Here is a 16,384-nt window from a genome sequence, read left to right on the forward strand (position 1 = left end):
AGCCAAACTGCTAATTTCTTTCAATTATTTTTATTTTTATAGCTTTTAGCTTCAAAAATTTATAGCCCAGCTGTTAATAGGTTTCCACCTGCATCAAAAACAGGTGTATAGGTCCCCAGGATTATCTCAATCACCCCTAGGATTAATTACCTTGTTGTGATTAGGTTAGCATGTACATACTAGAATTCTTATTTACGAGTAGCAATTTTATGCTTTCCTATTCTAATTTAATTGTTTCATTTCTTCCTATAATCTTTCTCCTCTTCTATGTTTCTCTTGTTTGGCAGAGATGGTTTGCATAATGAACTGGAGAAGTTAAGGGATGAACAAAGGTACATGGAAAATGATTTGTCAAACATTCAAATCAGGTGGCACACTCTGAGGGAAGAAAAAGTTAAAGCAGCTAATACATTGAGGGATGTTAAAAAGGCAGAAGAAGAATTAGAGCGTTTGGCTGAGGAAAAAATTCAACTTGAACTTGACGAGAAGGTTATCTGTTCTTCCAAGATATTTTATTATATTACTTTTTTTGGTTATCAATATAATCGGCTTGCAGATATATAATTTTAATGCGATTGGGGTTTGTTTTAGCATTATGTTTATGCTTCAGGGAATATATGTGTTACAGGGTCTGGTAGACTCTCCTAAGTTAGGATATACTCTTTTGGGTTTATACATGATTGTTTGAAGTGATACTAGGTTTTTTTAATTTAATTAAGTGGAGTGATGTGTTTCAATAAGTTTATTCAGAATGTTCTCTACATATATTCTGGTAATCCATCTGTCAAGTTCTTATGCCCATCACCAAATAACTCTGGTTAAAGGATTATATTTAGTTTGAACATATAAACTCAGTTTTACAGAGGAAAAACTTATTATGTTGGTCAGGCTGTTAAAGATTCTGTAATGGTACTCATGATGGCTGCAGTGATAACTTAGAGTACGCTTTTTCCATTGTATAACACCAGAATCTTTAACAGATAGCTTGAGGTTGTGATTTTCCTTACAGTTATGAAGCTCTCAACTGAATCCTTTGTCCGGATATTATTGTGATTATACGTTTCCTCTGTTTCACTTTCCTCTTTGAGTGAGTTATTTGGTCTTTTGCAAGAATTGAAGTGCTAGGCTAATAAAGCAAGAGTTGGTGTTAGATAGGATCTCATAATTGAATAATTTTTAGAAACCATTTAATACCTTAGTTTGTTCAGGGGGCATTTGCATTTTTTGTACTGTTGATTTTAAAATCTGGTAAGTTTTGTCCAGTATATGATCCCATATTTGTTCATTTACATGAAAGAACTTGGATTGATGTTTATTAATGATAATATGATCACCTATAATAAACTTTTAAGTCATCAACAGTAAAGAAGATAGTATTCATATTGTACATGGCCTGGGTTAAAATGTTAGTAGTATTGTGGCTGTGCATCAACCTGCAAAATTCCTTGTTTAGTTTATTTATTATTATTGTGATTTGTTTTTAGGAACTACTTATTTTGTCAGCTGAATTGAAATACATTAAGATTATTATGAATTATAATCAATCACATCTAGATCTTACTCTTCCTGAAGAAGGTGAAAAAACTTGCATCCTAAAGAAGGTAAAGTCTCTAGAATGGGTATTTGGTCATTATTTGTTCAGGACAAACTCATCATTGATCCATTATCTGTACTTTTTAATTGTGAATTTCCAATTTGAAATATTGTTAGATAATGATGTTGGTATAGAGATAGTGGATGGTTGTATCATGTATGTATAACTGAAGTTTAGACTTGGTTATTGGAAATTATATATGTACATGTTTTTATGACCAATAACTATTATTCCATCTGTCCCACAATTTTAGTCCCTTAACAAGTTGTAGTATTCTATATTATTAATTTAGATTCTTGTTTGTCATTTTCACCCTTAGGTTTTGTCATCAACTTAGCTTTATCTTGATCTGAATTGTATCAAAACATAGTAATAATAATAATAGATTGCCGCCTGCCTATCAGTTTTTGATGGCCAATCTTGTTTGAACTCTAGCAAGATTTATATTGCATATGAAATGCCATTTCTGGATAATATTTTTCAGAGGAAATAATTATATGTTGAGTTACTTATTCTGACATTAAACTTAAGAGTGGTTTCGCTACTAATAATTAAAAAGTAGAGGAAAAATAGAAAATATTTGCAGAAGATTTGTGTTAATCAATATCAAGTGTGACAATTAGCTGGATAGTGTTTATTGCTTCCCTTTCTTGTCCATATTACTTTTTCAAGCCTATCTTCTATTTTGATCTTGCAAACTACAAGTATACTACCAATAGTTGGAATTTCATGCTGGACAAAATTGTTGAAACTTTTGTGTCAACCATTTTGTTACATAACCTAAATATAAAAGCAGTGATTTTTCATTGTTCATTATGGACTGTACATTTTGTTAGCATACAGTGGAGTTTATACTAGTAGCCAACACATTTCCGTTTATTTGTTATATTTGTCAAACATCAAATCCTTAATCAACAGACTTCTTCTTTGAGTGGCAACTCTCTATACGGAATCGGTGAGTTGAGTCTAATATTTACCTACAGTTCTTTTAAAATCTTTTCTTGATTTTTGTTTTGGAATTTTTTTCACTTAATGTTGCTTCATTGTATAAAAAATATTTTTTGTATTATATTTGTAATCAAGATGCATATGTTGATTTTTCAGCTTTATCGGGGCGCTTGGTCCTCTATCCAGGAGAGAGAAATTTTTGACTGACACCACGATTTGAAGTCAACTTAATCGGAGTATGAGGAGCAGGCTGGCAAAAGAAAACCTCCACACAGGATTGAGACACTGCTTAACTACTTCTAGATTAAAGGTTTGTTGCAACTTGGTTTATATTTATTGTTCTTGAATGCCTTTATAATTTTTTCAATTTTCCATCGTATTTGATTTGAAGAAGGAGGTGATATTAAGGAACTGCAAAAAATCTTTATCGGAATCTCAACTTCGAATTGTGATACTAGGAGCGGAGATTTTGGCTGAGTTAAACAATTGCAAGACACTTGTTTCGAATCAAGTCTGACGGATATTGAGACATTGATTACATGGAAGACAAATCTGAGTTAAGTCTTCTGATTGAATCATGGAGAGATATTGTTATGGGATTTGCTGTTGATCTGAACTGGTGGATCTCTCAAGAAGGGAAGACTTCTTTCGGAGGTTTTGTGATCCTTGTTGACTTCTATGCTTCCATTTGTTGACTCATATCGTCAATAATGTTTGTTATAGCAATGCCACATTGTTTCTGCTATTCGTGTGGATAGAAGAAAATAACAAATTGGTTTCATCCAGAACAATAATAATAAAATTTTTACAAATTGTTTCAAAATGAGAGTGTTAGGATGGAGAATTATATAATAAAATATAATGAGCCCTTTCTGAGATTTTAGCTTTTGCATGGTATTATAGTTAATATTGTTTTCAAACTCTGTTAATAAAATTGATGAAGTCAAATGGCTAAAAGACTAAAATAGTGCTTGGAAAGATCAAAAGATTTATGTGGCCTTGATGCTTGTAGACCAGAGGGAGATGTTATTTTTTCTTTTGAATCACCTTCACTAATGCATTTTTTATGTCTTAATATTCCACTTCTTATCCTCTTGTGATGTTATTCCAATTCAAACCTTTGTTTTGGTAAACATTCTTCTTTAAAGAGAACTAAATTGTGGATTTCGGTTTTCAACAGTTAAACAGGACCACGGAACGATGGCTGTTATCAGAGCAATATTTCAAAGAATAAAATTGATCTTAGCAGGCACAATACAAACATGATAAGCGTACTTTGATCAGCTAATCCAACTTAAGGTGGGAGATAGTTCAATTGCTTGACAATCTCATTATCCTCACTTTCATTCTGTTATATAACTTCAAATTTGTGGCAGACAACAGAGATGGCAAACAAGGACCTGGACAGATACACTGCACTGGACAAGTACGTATTAAAAATATTTTTGATAGTCTTTGTACTTGATGTCACCTCTCTTAATTTATGTAGGGTTCAGTTTTTGCTCGATTTACCATTTTAGTGATAAGAAAATGTGGTGTATTTTTGCATTTGCCTTCTATTATCATTGTTTGTTTGACAATATAACTCTCTCTCTCTCTCTTTCTTTTTTTTTTTTTTTGTATCCGTGAGCTTCTGTATATGTCTAAAAGATCTACAAGTTAGGATGTCCCGTTGTTAGTTTGGTTCTCAGTTCATCTGATCAAAAAAAGGCTCAAAATCTTTTGCTTCAGCTCTCACATATTTGTTGCTGACCTTGCTGGATTTTTTTTTTTTTTTTTTTTGATCTTTTGATCTAAATGCTGTAGAGCACTCATGCGCTTCCACACAATGAAAATGGAAGAAATAAATAAAATTATTAGAGAACTGTGGCAGCAAACGTACAGAGGGCAAGACATAGACTACATTAGCATTCATTCAGATTCTGAAGGTGCTGGGACTCGTTCGTATAGCTACAGGGTATGGAAACAATTTTTTTCCTTCTTCCTGTTTGTTGTTACTGTAAGTACATATATATTACTATCATTTCCACTGCATTTTGTGCAGGTTCTCATGCAGACTGGTGATGCAGAGCTAGAAATGAGAGGAAGATGTAGTGCTGGTCAAAAGGTGGGTAATTATCAAATGCACCTAGTCTGAGAGAAATTTAACTCAATTAATCAGTTTTCATGCCATTATTAATCTTGGTTTCAGGTCCTTGCTTCCCTTATCATACGATTAGCATTAGCTGAGACTTTTTGCCTCAATTGCGGAATACTAGCCTTGGATGAACCAACCACAAACTTGGATGGTCAAAATGCTGAAAGTCTTGCAGCAGCTCTCCTTAGGTATGAATCGGTTATATCTTTTCCTCTATTTCACAAGTTATTTCAGCCGTCACATTTACACCCCACTTTCTTCAGAATTGTGGAGGACAGAAAAGGCCAGGAGAACTTTCAACTTATAGTAATTACTCACGATGAGCGTTTTGCTCAACTAATTGGTCAACGCCAGCATGCAGAAAAATATTATCGGGTCGCTAAAGATGATCAGTAAGCTAGTTTTTTATGCATCTGTTTTCTGGCGTTCCTGCTACAACTTTTACTTAATCCATTTGATTTATGGTACTTTGATATATCTTTATGTCATTTTTCTGATTCAGACTAACTTTATCTCAATTTTTTTTCAGTCAGCATAGTATAATTGAAGCCCAGGAGATATTTGATTGAAGATGAGTTTCATGTATATGCTCTGTATCAAGATGCAAGGAAAATGGCATGGAAGGTTTTGTTTGTGTTTGACACAAGCCCAGAAGGCAGTTTATATGTAAACTTGTATAGTGAGGGTTAATTAATTAATACAAGTTCAGAGACAGTATTGGATACAAATCAATCAAAAAAAAAAATTGATTAACATTAAGCCATTGTTTTATTCTTTTAGTGGCTAAATCCATAGGGATTTGAGTTTATTTTGCCAATCCCTCCCCTTTCTAGCTTCTAAGAGTAATAAATAACGAGTTACTTATAAAAAGAAAGGCTGAATTACATTGTCCCACCCTTGGTTTCATGCAACGACATCTCATACCCTTAATTCGATAAATCATCAACATTCCACCCATTTCTTAAATTATACAGTAAAACTCAACGGTAAAAGGGTATTTATGTCACCCACATTTATAACCTAAAACAAATCTAACTTATTTTAACATTAAGAAAACTGAAAAACACCTATTATTTGACCCTAAACCCACTTTAATCTCTCAAATTCACAAATCAAAATATAAACTTCATAATTACAAAAAATAAAAAATAATAATAACCAGCCAGGTAGCCACCATGGCCATGCCAGATTGCGGCTAGGAGTGGGCACAATCGGGTTTGGGTCGGGACATCATTTTGGGTCTGGAAAATCAGACCCAAAGTGGACCCGAAATATATGTAAACTCGATAGCAACCCGACCATGTCAGGTCGGGTTAAACAACTCATTCGGGTTGGGCATTCAGTGCTCAAGTTTAAAACAGCCTAAGTCCATAAAATTCGGGTTGGACCCTTTTTTTCTTTTAATATATGCCTTATAAGTTTATAATATTAAGTTTTACTGGAATATAACTTAAATTTATTAATACTAATAAAAAATTGTAAAAACTAGACAAAATTACCCATCAACAAAACAATAAGAAGCAGAATTAAAATTTAAGAAATTAAAAAGTTACATAATCAGTGAAAACCATTTCTTCAATGCGAAACAAATTCATTTCCCAACATGCATAAGTTAATCTTACATTTATCATTTCATATTCCAAACAAAACTAAATAACATGAGCAAGAAGGGCCTTCTAAAAGATAATACAAGTATATTAATAATGGAGCAGAGGAAGAGGTTGACCAGCTAAAAAAGAGGGAAAATGTGAGATGCAAAAGTAGATCTAGGGTTACAAATAAGAAAAAGTGAGAATAGAGGCTTTTGTAATAGTAATCAGGTGTGGTAGAGTAAATGGTACATTCACATTAGAGGAAATAAGAATGTTCCACATTAACTACCTTTAGTAGTTTGGTGATTCGCTTGAGACTCTTAAGTGTATTACTCAAGAGTACTTGAGTTCAAATCCTCACGACTACTAATAAAGGATAACCACTGAAAGCTTATCTGATAGTTAATTTCAAGACCTCTGAAGACTAATTGAAGTACGCATAAGCTGACCTGAACACCTCCGGATACCAAAAAAAAAATGTTCCACATTTTAAAAGTCCACAATTTTAAAATACTCGGGTCAAGTTTCAACCTTTTAACCCGAAACCCGCCTTGAATAATGAGGTTCACTAAATATGACCCAAATAAACCCGATTAGACATAATATAACCCCATTTTTTGGGGCCGGATCAGATCAGGTAAAAAATACCCACCCCTAATTGCAGTTAGGCTCTCCGTTTCTTTTGTTTTTTTTTTTTTTTTTTTTTTTTTTTTTTTTTTTTGTTCCGGAGCTTCTGTATATGTCTAAAAGATCTACAAGTTAGGATGTCCCGGTTGTTAGTTTGGTTCCAGTTCATCTGATCAAAAAAAGGCTCAAAATCTTTTGCTTCAGCTCTCACAATTTGTTGCTGACCTTATGCTGGATTTTTTTTTTTTTTTTTTTTTTGATTTTTGATCTAAATGCTGTAGAGCACTCATGCGCTTCCACACAATGAAAATGGAGAAAATAATAAAATTATTAAGAACTGTGGCAGCAAACTACGAGGGCAAGACATAGACTACTTAGCATTCATTCAGATTCGGAAAATTTTGTTATTATATTTGTAATGCAAGATGCATATGTTGATTTTTCAGCATTTATTGGAGGCGCTTGGTCCTCTATCCAGGGAGAAAGAGAAATTTTTGACTGACTACAACGATTTGAAAGTCAAACTTAATCGGGAGTATGAGGAGCAGGCTGAGCAAAAGAGAAACTACCAACAGGAAATTGAGACACTGCTTAAGACTACTTCTAAGATTAAAGAGTATGTTGCAAACTTAAGGATTTATACATGTTGTTCTTGAATGCCATATATATTAATTTTCAATATTAATCCATCAGGTATTATGATTTGAAGAAAGGTGATAAGTTAAAGGAACTGCAAGAAAAGAAATCTTTATCGGAATCTCAACTTCGAAATTGTGATACTAGGAAGCAGGAGATTTTGGCTGAGTTGAACAAATGCAAAGACTTGATGCGGAATCAAGATCAGCTAAGACGAAATATTGAGGACAATTTGAATTACAGGAAGACAAAAGCTGAAGTTGATGAACTTGCTTCTGAGATTGAATCACTGGAAGAGAAAATATTGAAGATTGGAGGTATTTCGGCTGTTGAATCTGAACTGGTGAAGATCTCTCAAGAAAGGGAAAGACTTCTTTCGGAGGTATTTGTGATCCTTGTTGACTTCTATGCCTTCCAATTTGTTGAACTCATATCGTCAATAATGTTTGTTTATAGCAATGACCACATTGTTTCTGACTATTCCTGTGGGATAGAAGTGAAAATAACAAATTGGTTTCATGTCAGAACAATAATAATAATAAATTTTTACAAATTGATTTCAAAATGAGAAGTGTTAGGATGGAGAATTTATTATATAAAATATAATGAGCACTTTCTGAGATTTTAGCTTTTGCATGGTATTATAGGTAATAAATATTGTTTCAAACTCTGTTAATAAAATTTGATGAAGTCAAATGGCTAGAAAAGACTTAAAACATAATTTGCTGTTGGAAGATCAAAAGATTTATGTGGCCTTGATGCTTGTTAGACCAGAGGGGAGATGTTATTTTTTCTTTTTGAATCACCTTCACTAATGCATTTTTTATGTCTTACATATTCCACTTCTTATCCCTTGTGATGTTATTCCAATGTCAAACCTTTGTTTTTGGTAAACATTCTTCTTTAAAGAGAACTAAATTGTGGATTTCGGTTTTTCAACAGTTAAACAGGAGCCACGGAACGATGGCTGTTTATCAGAGCAATATTTCAAAGAATAAAATTGATCTTAAGCAGGCACAATACAAAGACATTGATAAGCGATACTTTGATCAGCTAATCCAACTTAAGGTGGGAGATAGTTCCAATTGCTTGAACAGTCATCATTATCCTCACTGTTCCATTCTGTTATATAACTTCAAAATTTGTGGCAGACAACAGAGATGGCAAACAAGGACCTGGACAGATACTACAATGCACTGGACAAGTAAGCTATTAAAAATATTTTTGATAGTCTTTGTACTTGATGTCACCTCTCTTAATTTATGTAGGGTTCAAGTTTTTGCTCGATTTACTCATTTTAGTGATAAAGAAAATGTGGGTGTATTTTTGCATTTGCCTTCTATTATGCCATTGTTTGTTTGACAATATAACTCTCTCTCTCTCTNGTTAGACCAGAGGGGAGATGTTATTTTTTCTTTTTGAATCACCTTCACTAATGCATTTTTTATGTCTTACATATTCCACTTCTTATCCCTTGTGATGTTATTCCAATGTCAAACCTTTGTTTTTGGTAAACATTCTTCTTTAAAGAGAACTAAATTGTGGATTTCGGTTTTTCAACAGTTAAACAGGAGCCACGGAACGATGGCTGTTTATCAGAGCAATATTTCAAAGAATAAAATTGATCTTAAGCAGGCACAATACAAAGACATTGATAAGCGATACTTTGATCAGCTAATCCAACTTAAGGTGGGAGATAGTTCCAATTGCTTGAACAGTCATCATTATCATCACTCTTCCATTCTGTTATATAACTTCAAAATTTGTGGCAGACAACAGAGATGGCAAACAAGGACCTGGACAGATACTACATTGCACTGGACAAGTAAGCTATTAAAAATATTTTTGATAGTCTTTGTACTTGATGTCACCTCTCTTAATTTATGTAGGGTTCAAGTTTTTGCTCGATTTACTCATTTTAGTGATAAAGAAAATGTGGGTGTATTTTTGCATTTGCCTTCTATTATGCCATTGTTTGTTTGACAATATAACTCTCTCTCTCTCTTCCTTTTTTTTTTTTCTGTTTTTTTGTATCCATGGAGCTTCTGTATATGTCTAAAAGATCTACAAGTTAGGATGTCCCGGTTGTTAGTTTGGTTCTCAGCTCATCTGATCAAAAAAAGGCTCCAAAATCTTTTGCTTCAGCTCTCACATATTTGTTGCTGACCTTATGCTGGATTTTTTTTATTTTTTTTTATTTTTTTTGATATTTTGATCTAAATGCTGTAGAGCACTCATGCGCTTCCACACAATGAAAATGGAGGAAATAAATAAAATTATTAGAGAACTGTGGCAGCAAACGTACAGAGGGCAAGACATAGACTACATTAGCATTCATTCAGATTCTGAAGGTGCTGGGACTCGTTCGTATAGCTACAGGGTATGGAAACAATTTTTTTCCTTCTTCCTGTTTGTTGTTACTGTAAGTACATATATATTACTATCATTTCCACTGCATTTTGTGCAGGTTCTCATGCAGACTGGTGATGCAGAGCTAGAAATGAGAGGAAGATGTAGTGCTGGTCAAAAGGTGGGTAATTATCAAATGGACCTAGTCTGAGAGAAATTTAACTCAATTAATCAGTTTTTCATGCCATTATTAATCTTGGTTTCAGGTCCTTGCTTCCCTTATCATACGATTAGCATTAGCTGAGACTTTTTGCCTGAATTGCGGAATACTAGCCTTGGATGAACCAACCACAAACTTGGATGGTCAAAATGCTGAAAGTCTTGCAGCAGCTCTCCTTAGGTATGAATCAGTTATATCTTTTCCTCTATTTCACAAGTTATTTCAGCCGTCACATTCACACCCCAATTTCTTCAGAATTGTGGAGGACAGAAAAGGCCAGGAGAACTTTCAACTTATAGTAATTACTCACGATGAGCGTTTCGCTCAACTAATTGGTCAACGCCAGCATGCAGAAAAATATTATCGGGTTGCTAAAGATGATCAGTAAGCTAGTTTTTTATGCATCTGTTTTCTGGCGTTCCTGCTTCAACTTGTACTTCATCCATTTGATTTATGGTTTATGTCATTTTCTGATTCAGACTAACTTTATCTCAATTTTTTTTCAGTCAGCATAGTATAATTGAAGCCCAGGAGATATTTGATTGAAGATTTTGTAATGAGTTTCATGTATATGCTCTGTATCAAGATGCAAGAAAAATGGCATGGAAGGTTTTGTTTGTGTTTGACACAAGCCCAGAAGGCAGTTTTTATGTAAATTTGTATGGTGAGGGTTAATTAATTAATACAAGTTCAGAGACAGCATTGGATTTGGATACAGATCAATCAAAAAAAAAAAATTTTGATTAACATTAAGCCATTGTTTTATTGTTTTAGTGGCTAAATCCATAGGGATTTGAGTTTATTTTGCCAATCCCTCTCCTTTCTAACTTCTAGGAGGAATAAATAACGAGTTACTTGAATTACATTGTCCCACCCTTGGTTTGATGCAACGACAATCTCATATCCTTAATTCGATAAATCATCAACATTCCACCCGTTTCTTAAATTATGCAATAAAACTCAACGGTAAAAGGGTATTTATGTCACCCACATTTATAACCTAAAACAAATCTAACTTATTTTAACATTAAGAAAACTGAAAAACACCTATTATTTGACCCTAAACCCACTTTAATCTTTCAAATCCACAAATCAAAATATAAACTTCATTATTAGAAAAAATAAAAAATAATAATAACCAGCCAGGTAGCCACCATGGCCATGCCAGATTGCGGCTAGGTGTGGGCACAATCGGGACATCATTTTGGGTCAGACCCAAAGTTAACCCGAAATATATGTAAACTCGATAGCAACCCGACCATGTCAGGTCGGGTTAAACGAGTCATTCGGGTTGGGCATTCAGTGCTCAAGTTTAAAACAGCCTAAGTCCATAAAATTCGGGTTGGACCTTTTTTTTCTTTTAATATATGCCTTATTAGTTTATAATATTAAGTTTTACTGGAATATAACTTAAATTTATTAATACTAATAAAAAATTGTAAAAACTAGACAAAATTACCCATCAACAAAACAATAAGAAGCAGAATTAAAATTTAAGAAATTAAAAAGTTACATAATCAGTGAAAACCATTTCTTCAATGCGAAACAAATTCATTCCCCAACATGCATAAGTTAATCTTACATTTATCATATCATATTCCAAACAAAACTAAATAACATGAGCAAGAAGGGCCTTCTAAAAGATAATACAAGTATATTAATAATGGAGCAGAGGAAGAGGTTGACCAGCTAAAAAAGAGGGAAAATGTGAGATGCAAAAGTAGATCTAGGGTTACAAATAAGAAAAAGTGAGAATAGAGGCTTTTGTAATAGTAATCAGGTGTGGTAGAGTAAATGGTACATTCACATTAGAGGAAATAAGAATGTTCCACATTAACTACCTTTAGTAGTTTGGTGATTCGCTTGAGACTCTTAAGTGTATTACTCAAGAGTACTTGAGTTCAAATCCTCACGACTACTAATAAAGGATAACCACTGAAAGCTTATCTGATAGTTAATTTCAAGACCTCTGAAGACTAATTGAAGTACGCATAAGCTGACCTGAACACCTCCGGATACCAAAAAAAAAATGTTCCACATTTTAAAAGTCCACAATTTTAAAATACTCGGGTCAAGTTTCAACCTTTTAACCCGAAACCCGCCTTGAATAATGCCCAGGTAAATTTCACCTTTTAAATGAACCCCTTTAACCTGAAACCGCTTGAATAATGAGGTTCACTAAATATGACCCAAATAAACCCGATTAGACATAATATAACCCCATTTTTTGGGGCCGGATCAGTCGGTAAAAAATACCCACCCTAATTGCAGTTAGGTTGCTACACCAAGACAAAAAGCTTAAGAACTACAAATAACATCTAGAATATCAACAAAATCAACTTTAAACTTAAAATACAAAAAATATGTATTACATATCCCCTAAATAAATTAAAGTAAAGTCTAAGAACTAAGCAAAAAAATCATTCTAAACATCAAATTTAACAAAGTCCCAAGCAACAAATACTCCTCAACTATGAAATCTTTCAAGTATTTTTACTAGCTTGGTCATGTTGTTATCAAGAGCAAAAAAAATCATCCATTATTATTGGACAAAGATCCCGCTGTATATTTGCTTCCTATTTTAGTGGTCAAATATTTGTATCTTTATCCTAGCCTTAATTTACTCTACAAATATTTATTCCTCTTTGTATCCTTGATTTAAGGACCTCTTTTGTTATAAACGCATTTGTATTAATGATAATTCAAGAGAGAATTACAGCAGACCTCTCTACTTTTTGTCATGGTATCAGAGCGGTTGAAATCCTAGAATATTTCTTCACTTCTTCATTGACTGAAGAAAGCCCTTTGAATTCTACTACACCAAAACTAGCCTATCAAACATGACTCAAACCAATTTGGTGTCTCAACCCATGCTCTTCATGCCTCTGACAATCCAGGCATAACTTTAGTAACATGCCTCTCAAAGAAGACAAATTACCCACATGGTGTCGTGCCATGACAAATGCACTCCAGGCCAAAAATAATTTGGCTTTGTAGATGGATCTGTCAAACGCCCATCACCGGTTACAAGAAGAACCTGCATGGATTAAATGCAATTCTATGGTAATTTCTTGGATTTTTAATTCTCTTCATCCTACCCTACATAATAGTGTCGCATACTTTATTACGGCACCAGAGATGTGGAAGGACCTTGAAGAAAGATTCTCAAGGCAATGCTCCTCGATATATCAGTTGAAGACTGAGATGGGGAATACCTGCAACAAGGCATGTCTGTTTCAGCATATTACACAAAATTAAAGGGAATTTGGGATGAGTTGAACACATCTCGCAAATTCCAACGTGTACTTGTGGATCTGCATAGGCTTTTGCTGCAGAAAGGGAGAAAGAAAAGTGCATCAGTTTCTAATGGGCCTGAATGAAAAATACAATACGGTACATTCTCAAATTTTGAACACTGAACCACTACCCTCTTTGTCTCTGTGTTATGGACTTGTAGCACAAGAGGAGCGACAAAAGTTGGTGACAGCATCACGATTACCTTCTGTTGAGGCAGCAGCATTTTTTTCTAGCAACGGGAACAAAATGTTCAATAATCGCAGGTCTGCAAACAATCGGACTTATCCAAATTATTTTATGAACATTGCAAAAAGACAAGACACACCAAAGAGACTTGTTTTGAGCTGAACGGATATCCTAAATGGTGGGACAAAGGAAAGAAATCATCCAAGCCCAAAGCAGCAAATAGCTCACAGCATATGGAACCTGTTGAAGGAACACTGTACCAATTAATGGGCTGACTACAGAACAATATTCTCAACTCATCTCATGCGTTAATCTTGAAAGGACTCATAGTTCTACGGCAATTTTGGGGTAAGGCTACTCCTCTGTCCAATGTACAATTGAATGGATTTTGGATTCAGGTGCTTCTGATCATATGACATGTCATGCGAGTGTCATTGCTTCTCCCAAAGCTGTACCCAATTTTTCACCAATTACCATTCCAGATGGGTCATCATTCCAGCAAAATCTATGGAAATGTTTCTCTTAGTCCATTGTTATCTTGAATAATGTTCTTTAATACCTTCATTACATGTAATCTTTTATATATCAGCAAATTAACCAAAGCCTTACACTGTGCTGCTCATTTTTCCCTTCCTTCTGTGCTTTACAGGACTTAGCCACGAGGAAGCTATTGGAATGGGTGAATTGCGAGATGGACTCTTTATTTTCGGGCAATCAAAATTCCTATTGCAGCAACCAGCATCCATCATGATTAAGCTAAATTTGTGGCATCAACGTCTTGGGCATTACCCTTTGATAGATTATCTCTTATTACAGATTTAGGTCAGTTTTCATTAAGTCTTTTAATAAGTGTTGTGACTCTTGTCATGAGCAAACAATCTCGAACCCCTTTTCCAGTTAGTTCAATTAAAACTCATGAATCTTTTGAATTAATTCATTGTGATGTTGGGGTCCATATCATACTGCTTCTTGTCTGGTGCCCATTATTTCTTAAGCATTGTGGGATTTACAAGAGTCACTTGGGTTTATTTGCTTAGAACCAAATCTGAAGTTTTTATTAGACTGATTTCCTTCATGGCTATGGTAACTAGACAATTTGGAAAGGTGGTTAAACAAATTTGTAGTGATAATGGCACCAAATTACGAATCATAATTTCCACACTTTTTGTCGACAAAATGGGATTTTAACTAGTTCTTGTTCCACCCCTCAACAAAATGGAGTAGTGGAACGTAAGCATAGACACATACTTGAGGTTGCTAGAGCCTTGCGGTTTCAAGCTAATTTGCCTGTTAAATTCTGGGGTGAGTGTATTTTAACAGCAAAATACTTAATAAATACATGCCCACGCCTCTTTATCTGGCCGAAATCCTTATGAACCTTATTTTTAAAAAGCCCAATATTTCTCATCTTGTGTTTTGGATGCCTTGCTGCTTGTCTTCTCGATCAAAGGATAAGTTCCATGAATGTGCCACTGCTGCATATTATTGGATACCCTCATGGCCAAAAGGCGTATAAGGTATACAAACTAGACTCATAAATCTTCACTTTAGGGATTTGACCTTCTATGAGCATATTTTCCCTTTTCACAAATCATTTTATCCTCTCCAGAACATGATGCTCTTTAACCATACCGTCCCTTATTGTTCTTGATTCTGAACCAGCATCCCTTGAATATCTCTGCCACCCATCACACCCCCTCTATAGAAACCCCGAACGAATCCTTCTACAAACATTGACAGCTCATCATTATATCACTTATACCTGCCAACCGTGCAGCCACAACAACTCTCTCCTCGAACAAGGAAATTACCATCTCACTTTCGTGACTTCCATGTTGATTTGCCTGGAAATAATGGTTCTCTCCCACCTCTTCCAATCATACTTCTCAGGTACGTCTTATCCTTTAACCTTTCCTCTCATATTCCAAGTTCAATACTTCACATACTGTTTTCTTAAGGCCATCACCCAGATGATGAGCCGAAATCTTATAAACAGCCATTAGGACACTCGCTGGCAAGAAGCAATGAATAAGGAATTACAAGCACTTGAACAAAACTGTACATGGACTTTAGAGCCACTACCCACTAGAAAGAAGGTCATTGGATCAAAATGGGTCTACAAGATCAAGTATCATTCTGATGGGACAATCGAGCGCTACAAGGCTCGTTTGGTTGCTAAGGGCTTACACAAATGAAGGACTTGATTACACTGAAACTTTGCACCCGTAGCCAAACTTACAACAGTTCGAACACTATTAGCAGCGGCAGTCGCAAAATCAGGGAATTGCATCAACTTGATGTTCACAATGCCTTTTTTGCATGGAGATCTTGATGAGGGTATACATGACGCCACCTCCTGGTTACTTATCCTTGGGTGATGATCGAGTATGTCGGCTTCAAAAATTCTTTATGGGCTAAAACAGGCATCGCGCAATGGGATGCTAAATTTTCTACTTCCCTCTTGCTTTGGCTTTACTCAATCTAAGGCAGACACATCTCTTTTTCTATACCACAAGGGCAGTTCCTTCACAGCATACTTGTGTATGTGGATGATGTTATTATTGCTAGCAATGACAGTCATCATACTACTGCTCTCAAAGCATATTGGATGCCTGTTTTCACATTAAAGATCTTGGTGCTCTCAAGTACTTTCTTGGTTGGAGGTAGCTCGATCCCTGATGGCATGTTTGTCCCAACGAAAATACACATTGGTATTCTACAAGATCAAGCATGCTTGGCTCCAAACCAGGCACATTTCCAATGGAGCAAAATCACACACTGGGAACGGATACTAGTGA

At 34.8% G+C, this 16,384-nt stretch overlaps 1 protein-coding gene across 1 annotated transcript in view; it reads left to right on the forward strand.

Moving 5' to 3' along the window:
- LOC116110046 (DNA repair protein RAD50) overlaps nucleotides 1–10,649 on the forward strand; it is a 29,610-nt gene extending 18,961 nt beyond the window's left edge. Inside the window, exons 18-27 of the mRNA XM_031396287.1 lie at nucleotides 288–489; nucleotides 7,345–7,514; nucleotides 7,592–7,916; nucleotides 8,477–8,602; nucleotides 8,686–8,738; nucleotides 9,764–9,914; nucleotides 10,002–10,064; nucleotides 10,150–10,283; nucleotides 10,359–10,487; nucleotides 10,610–10,649. Coding sequence (XP_031252147.1) covers nucleotides 288–489; nucleotides 7,345–7,514; nucleotides 7,592–7,916; nucleotides 8,477–8,602; nucleotides 8,686–8,738; nucleotides 9,764–9,914; nucleotides 10,002–10,064; nucleotides 10,150–10,283; nucleotides 10,359–10,487; nucleotides 10,610–10,649 — 1,393 coding nt within the window. The remainder of the gene's footprint in view (nucleotides 1–287; nucleotides 490–7,344; nucleotides 7,515–7,591; nucleotides 7,917–8,476; nucleotides 8,603–8,685; nucleotides 8,739–9,763; nucleotides 9,915–10,001; nucleotides 10,065–10,149; nucleotides 10,284–10,358; nucleotides 10,488–10,609) is intronic.
- The last annotated feature ends 5,735 nt before the right edge of the window (nucleotides 10,650–16,384 follow it).

Source organism: Pistacia vera, unplaced genomic scaffold (assembly GCF_008641045.1).
Source record: "Pistacia vera cultivar Batoury unplaced genomic scaffold, PisVer_v2 Contig593, whole genome shotgun sequence".
NCBI lineage: Eukaryota > Viridiplantae > Streptophyta > Magnoliopsida > Sapindales > Anacardiaceae > Pistacia > Pistacia vera.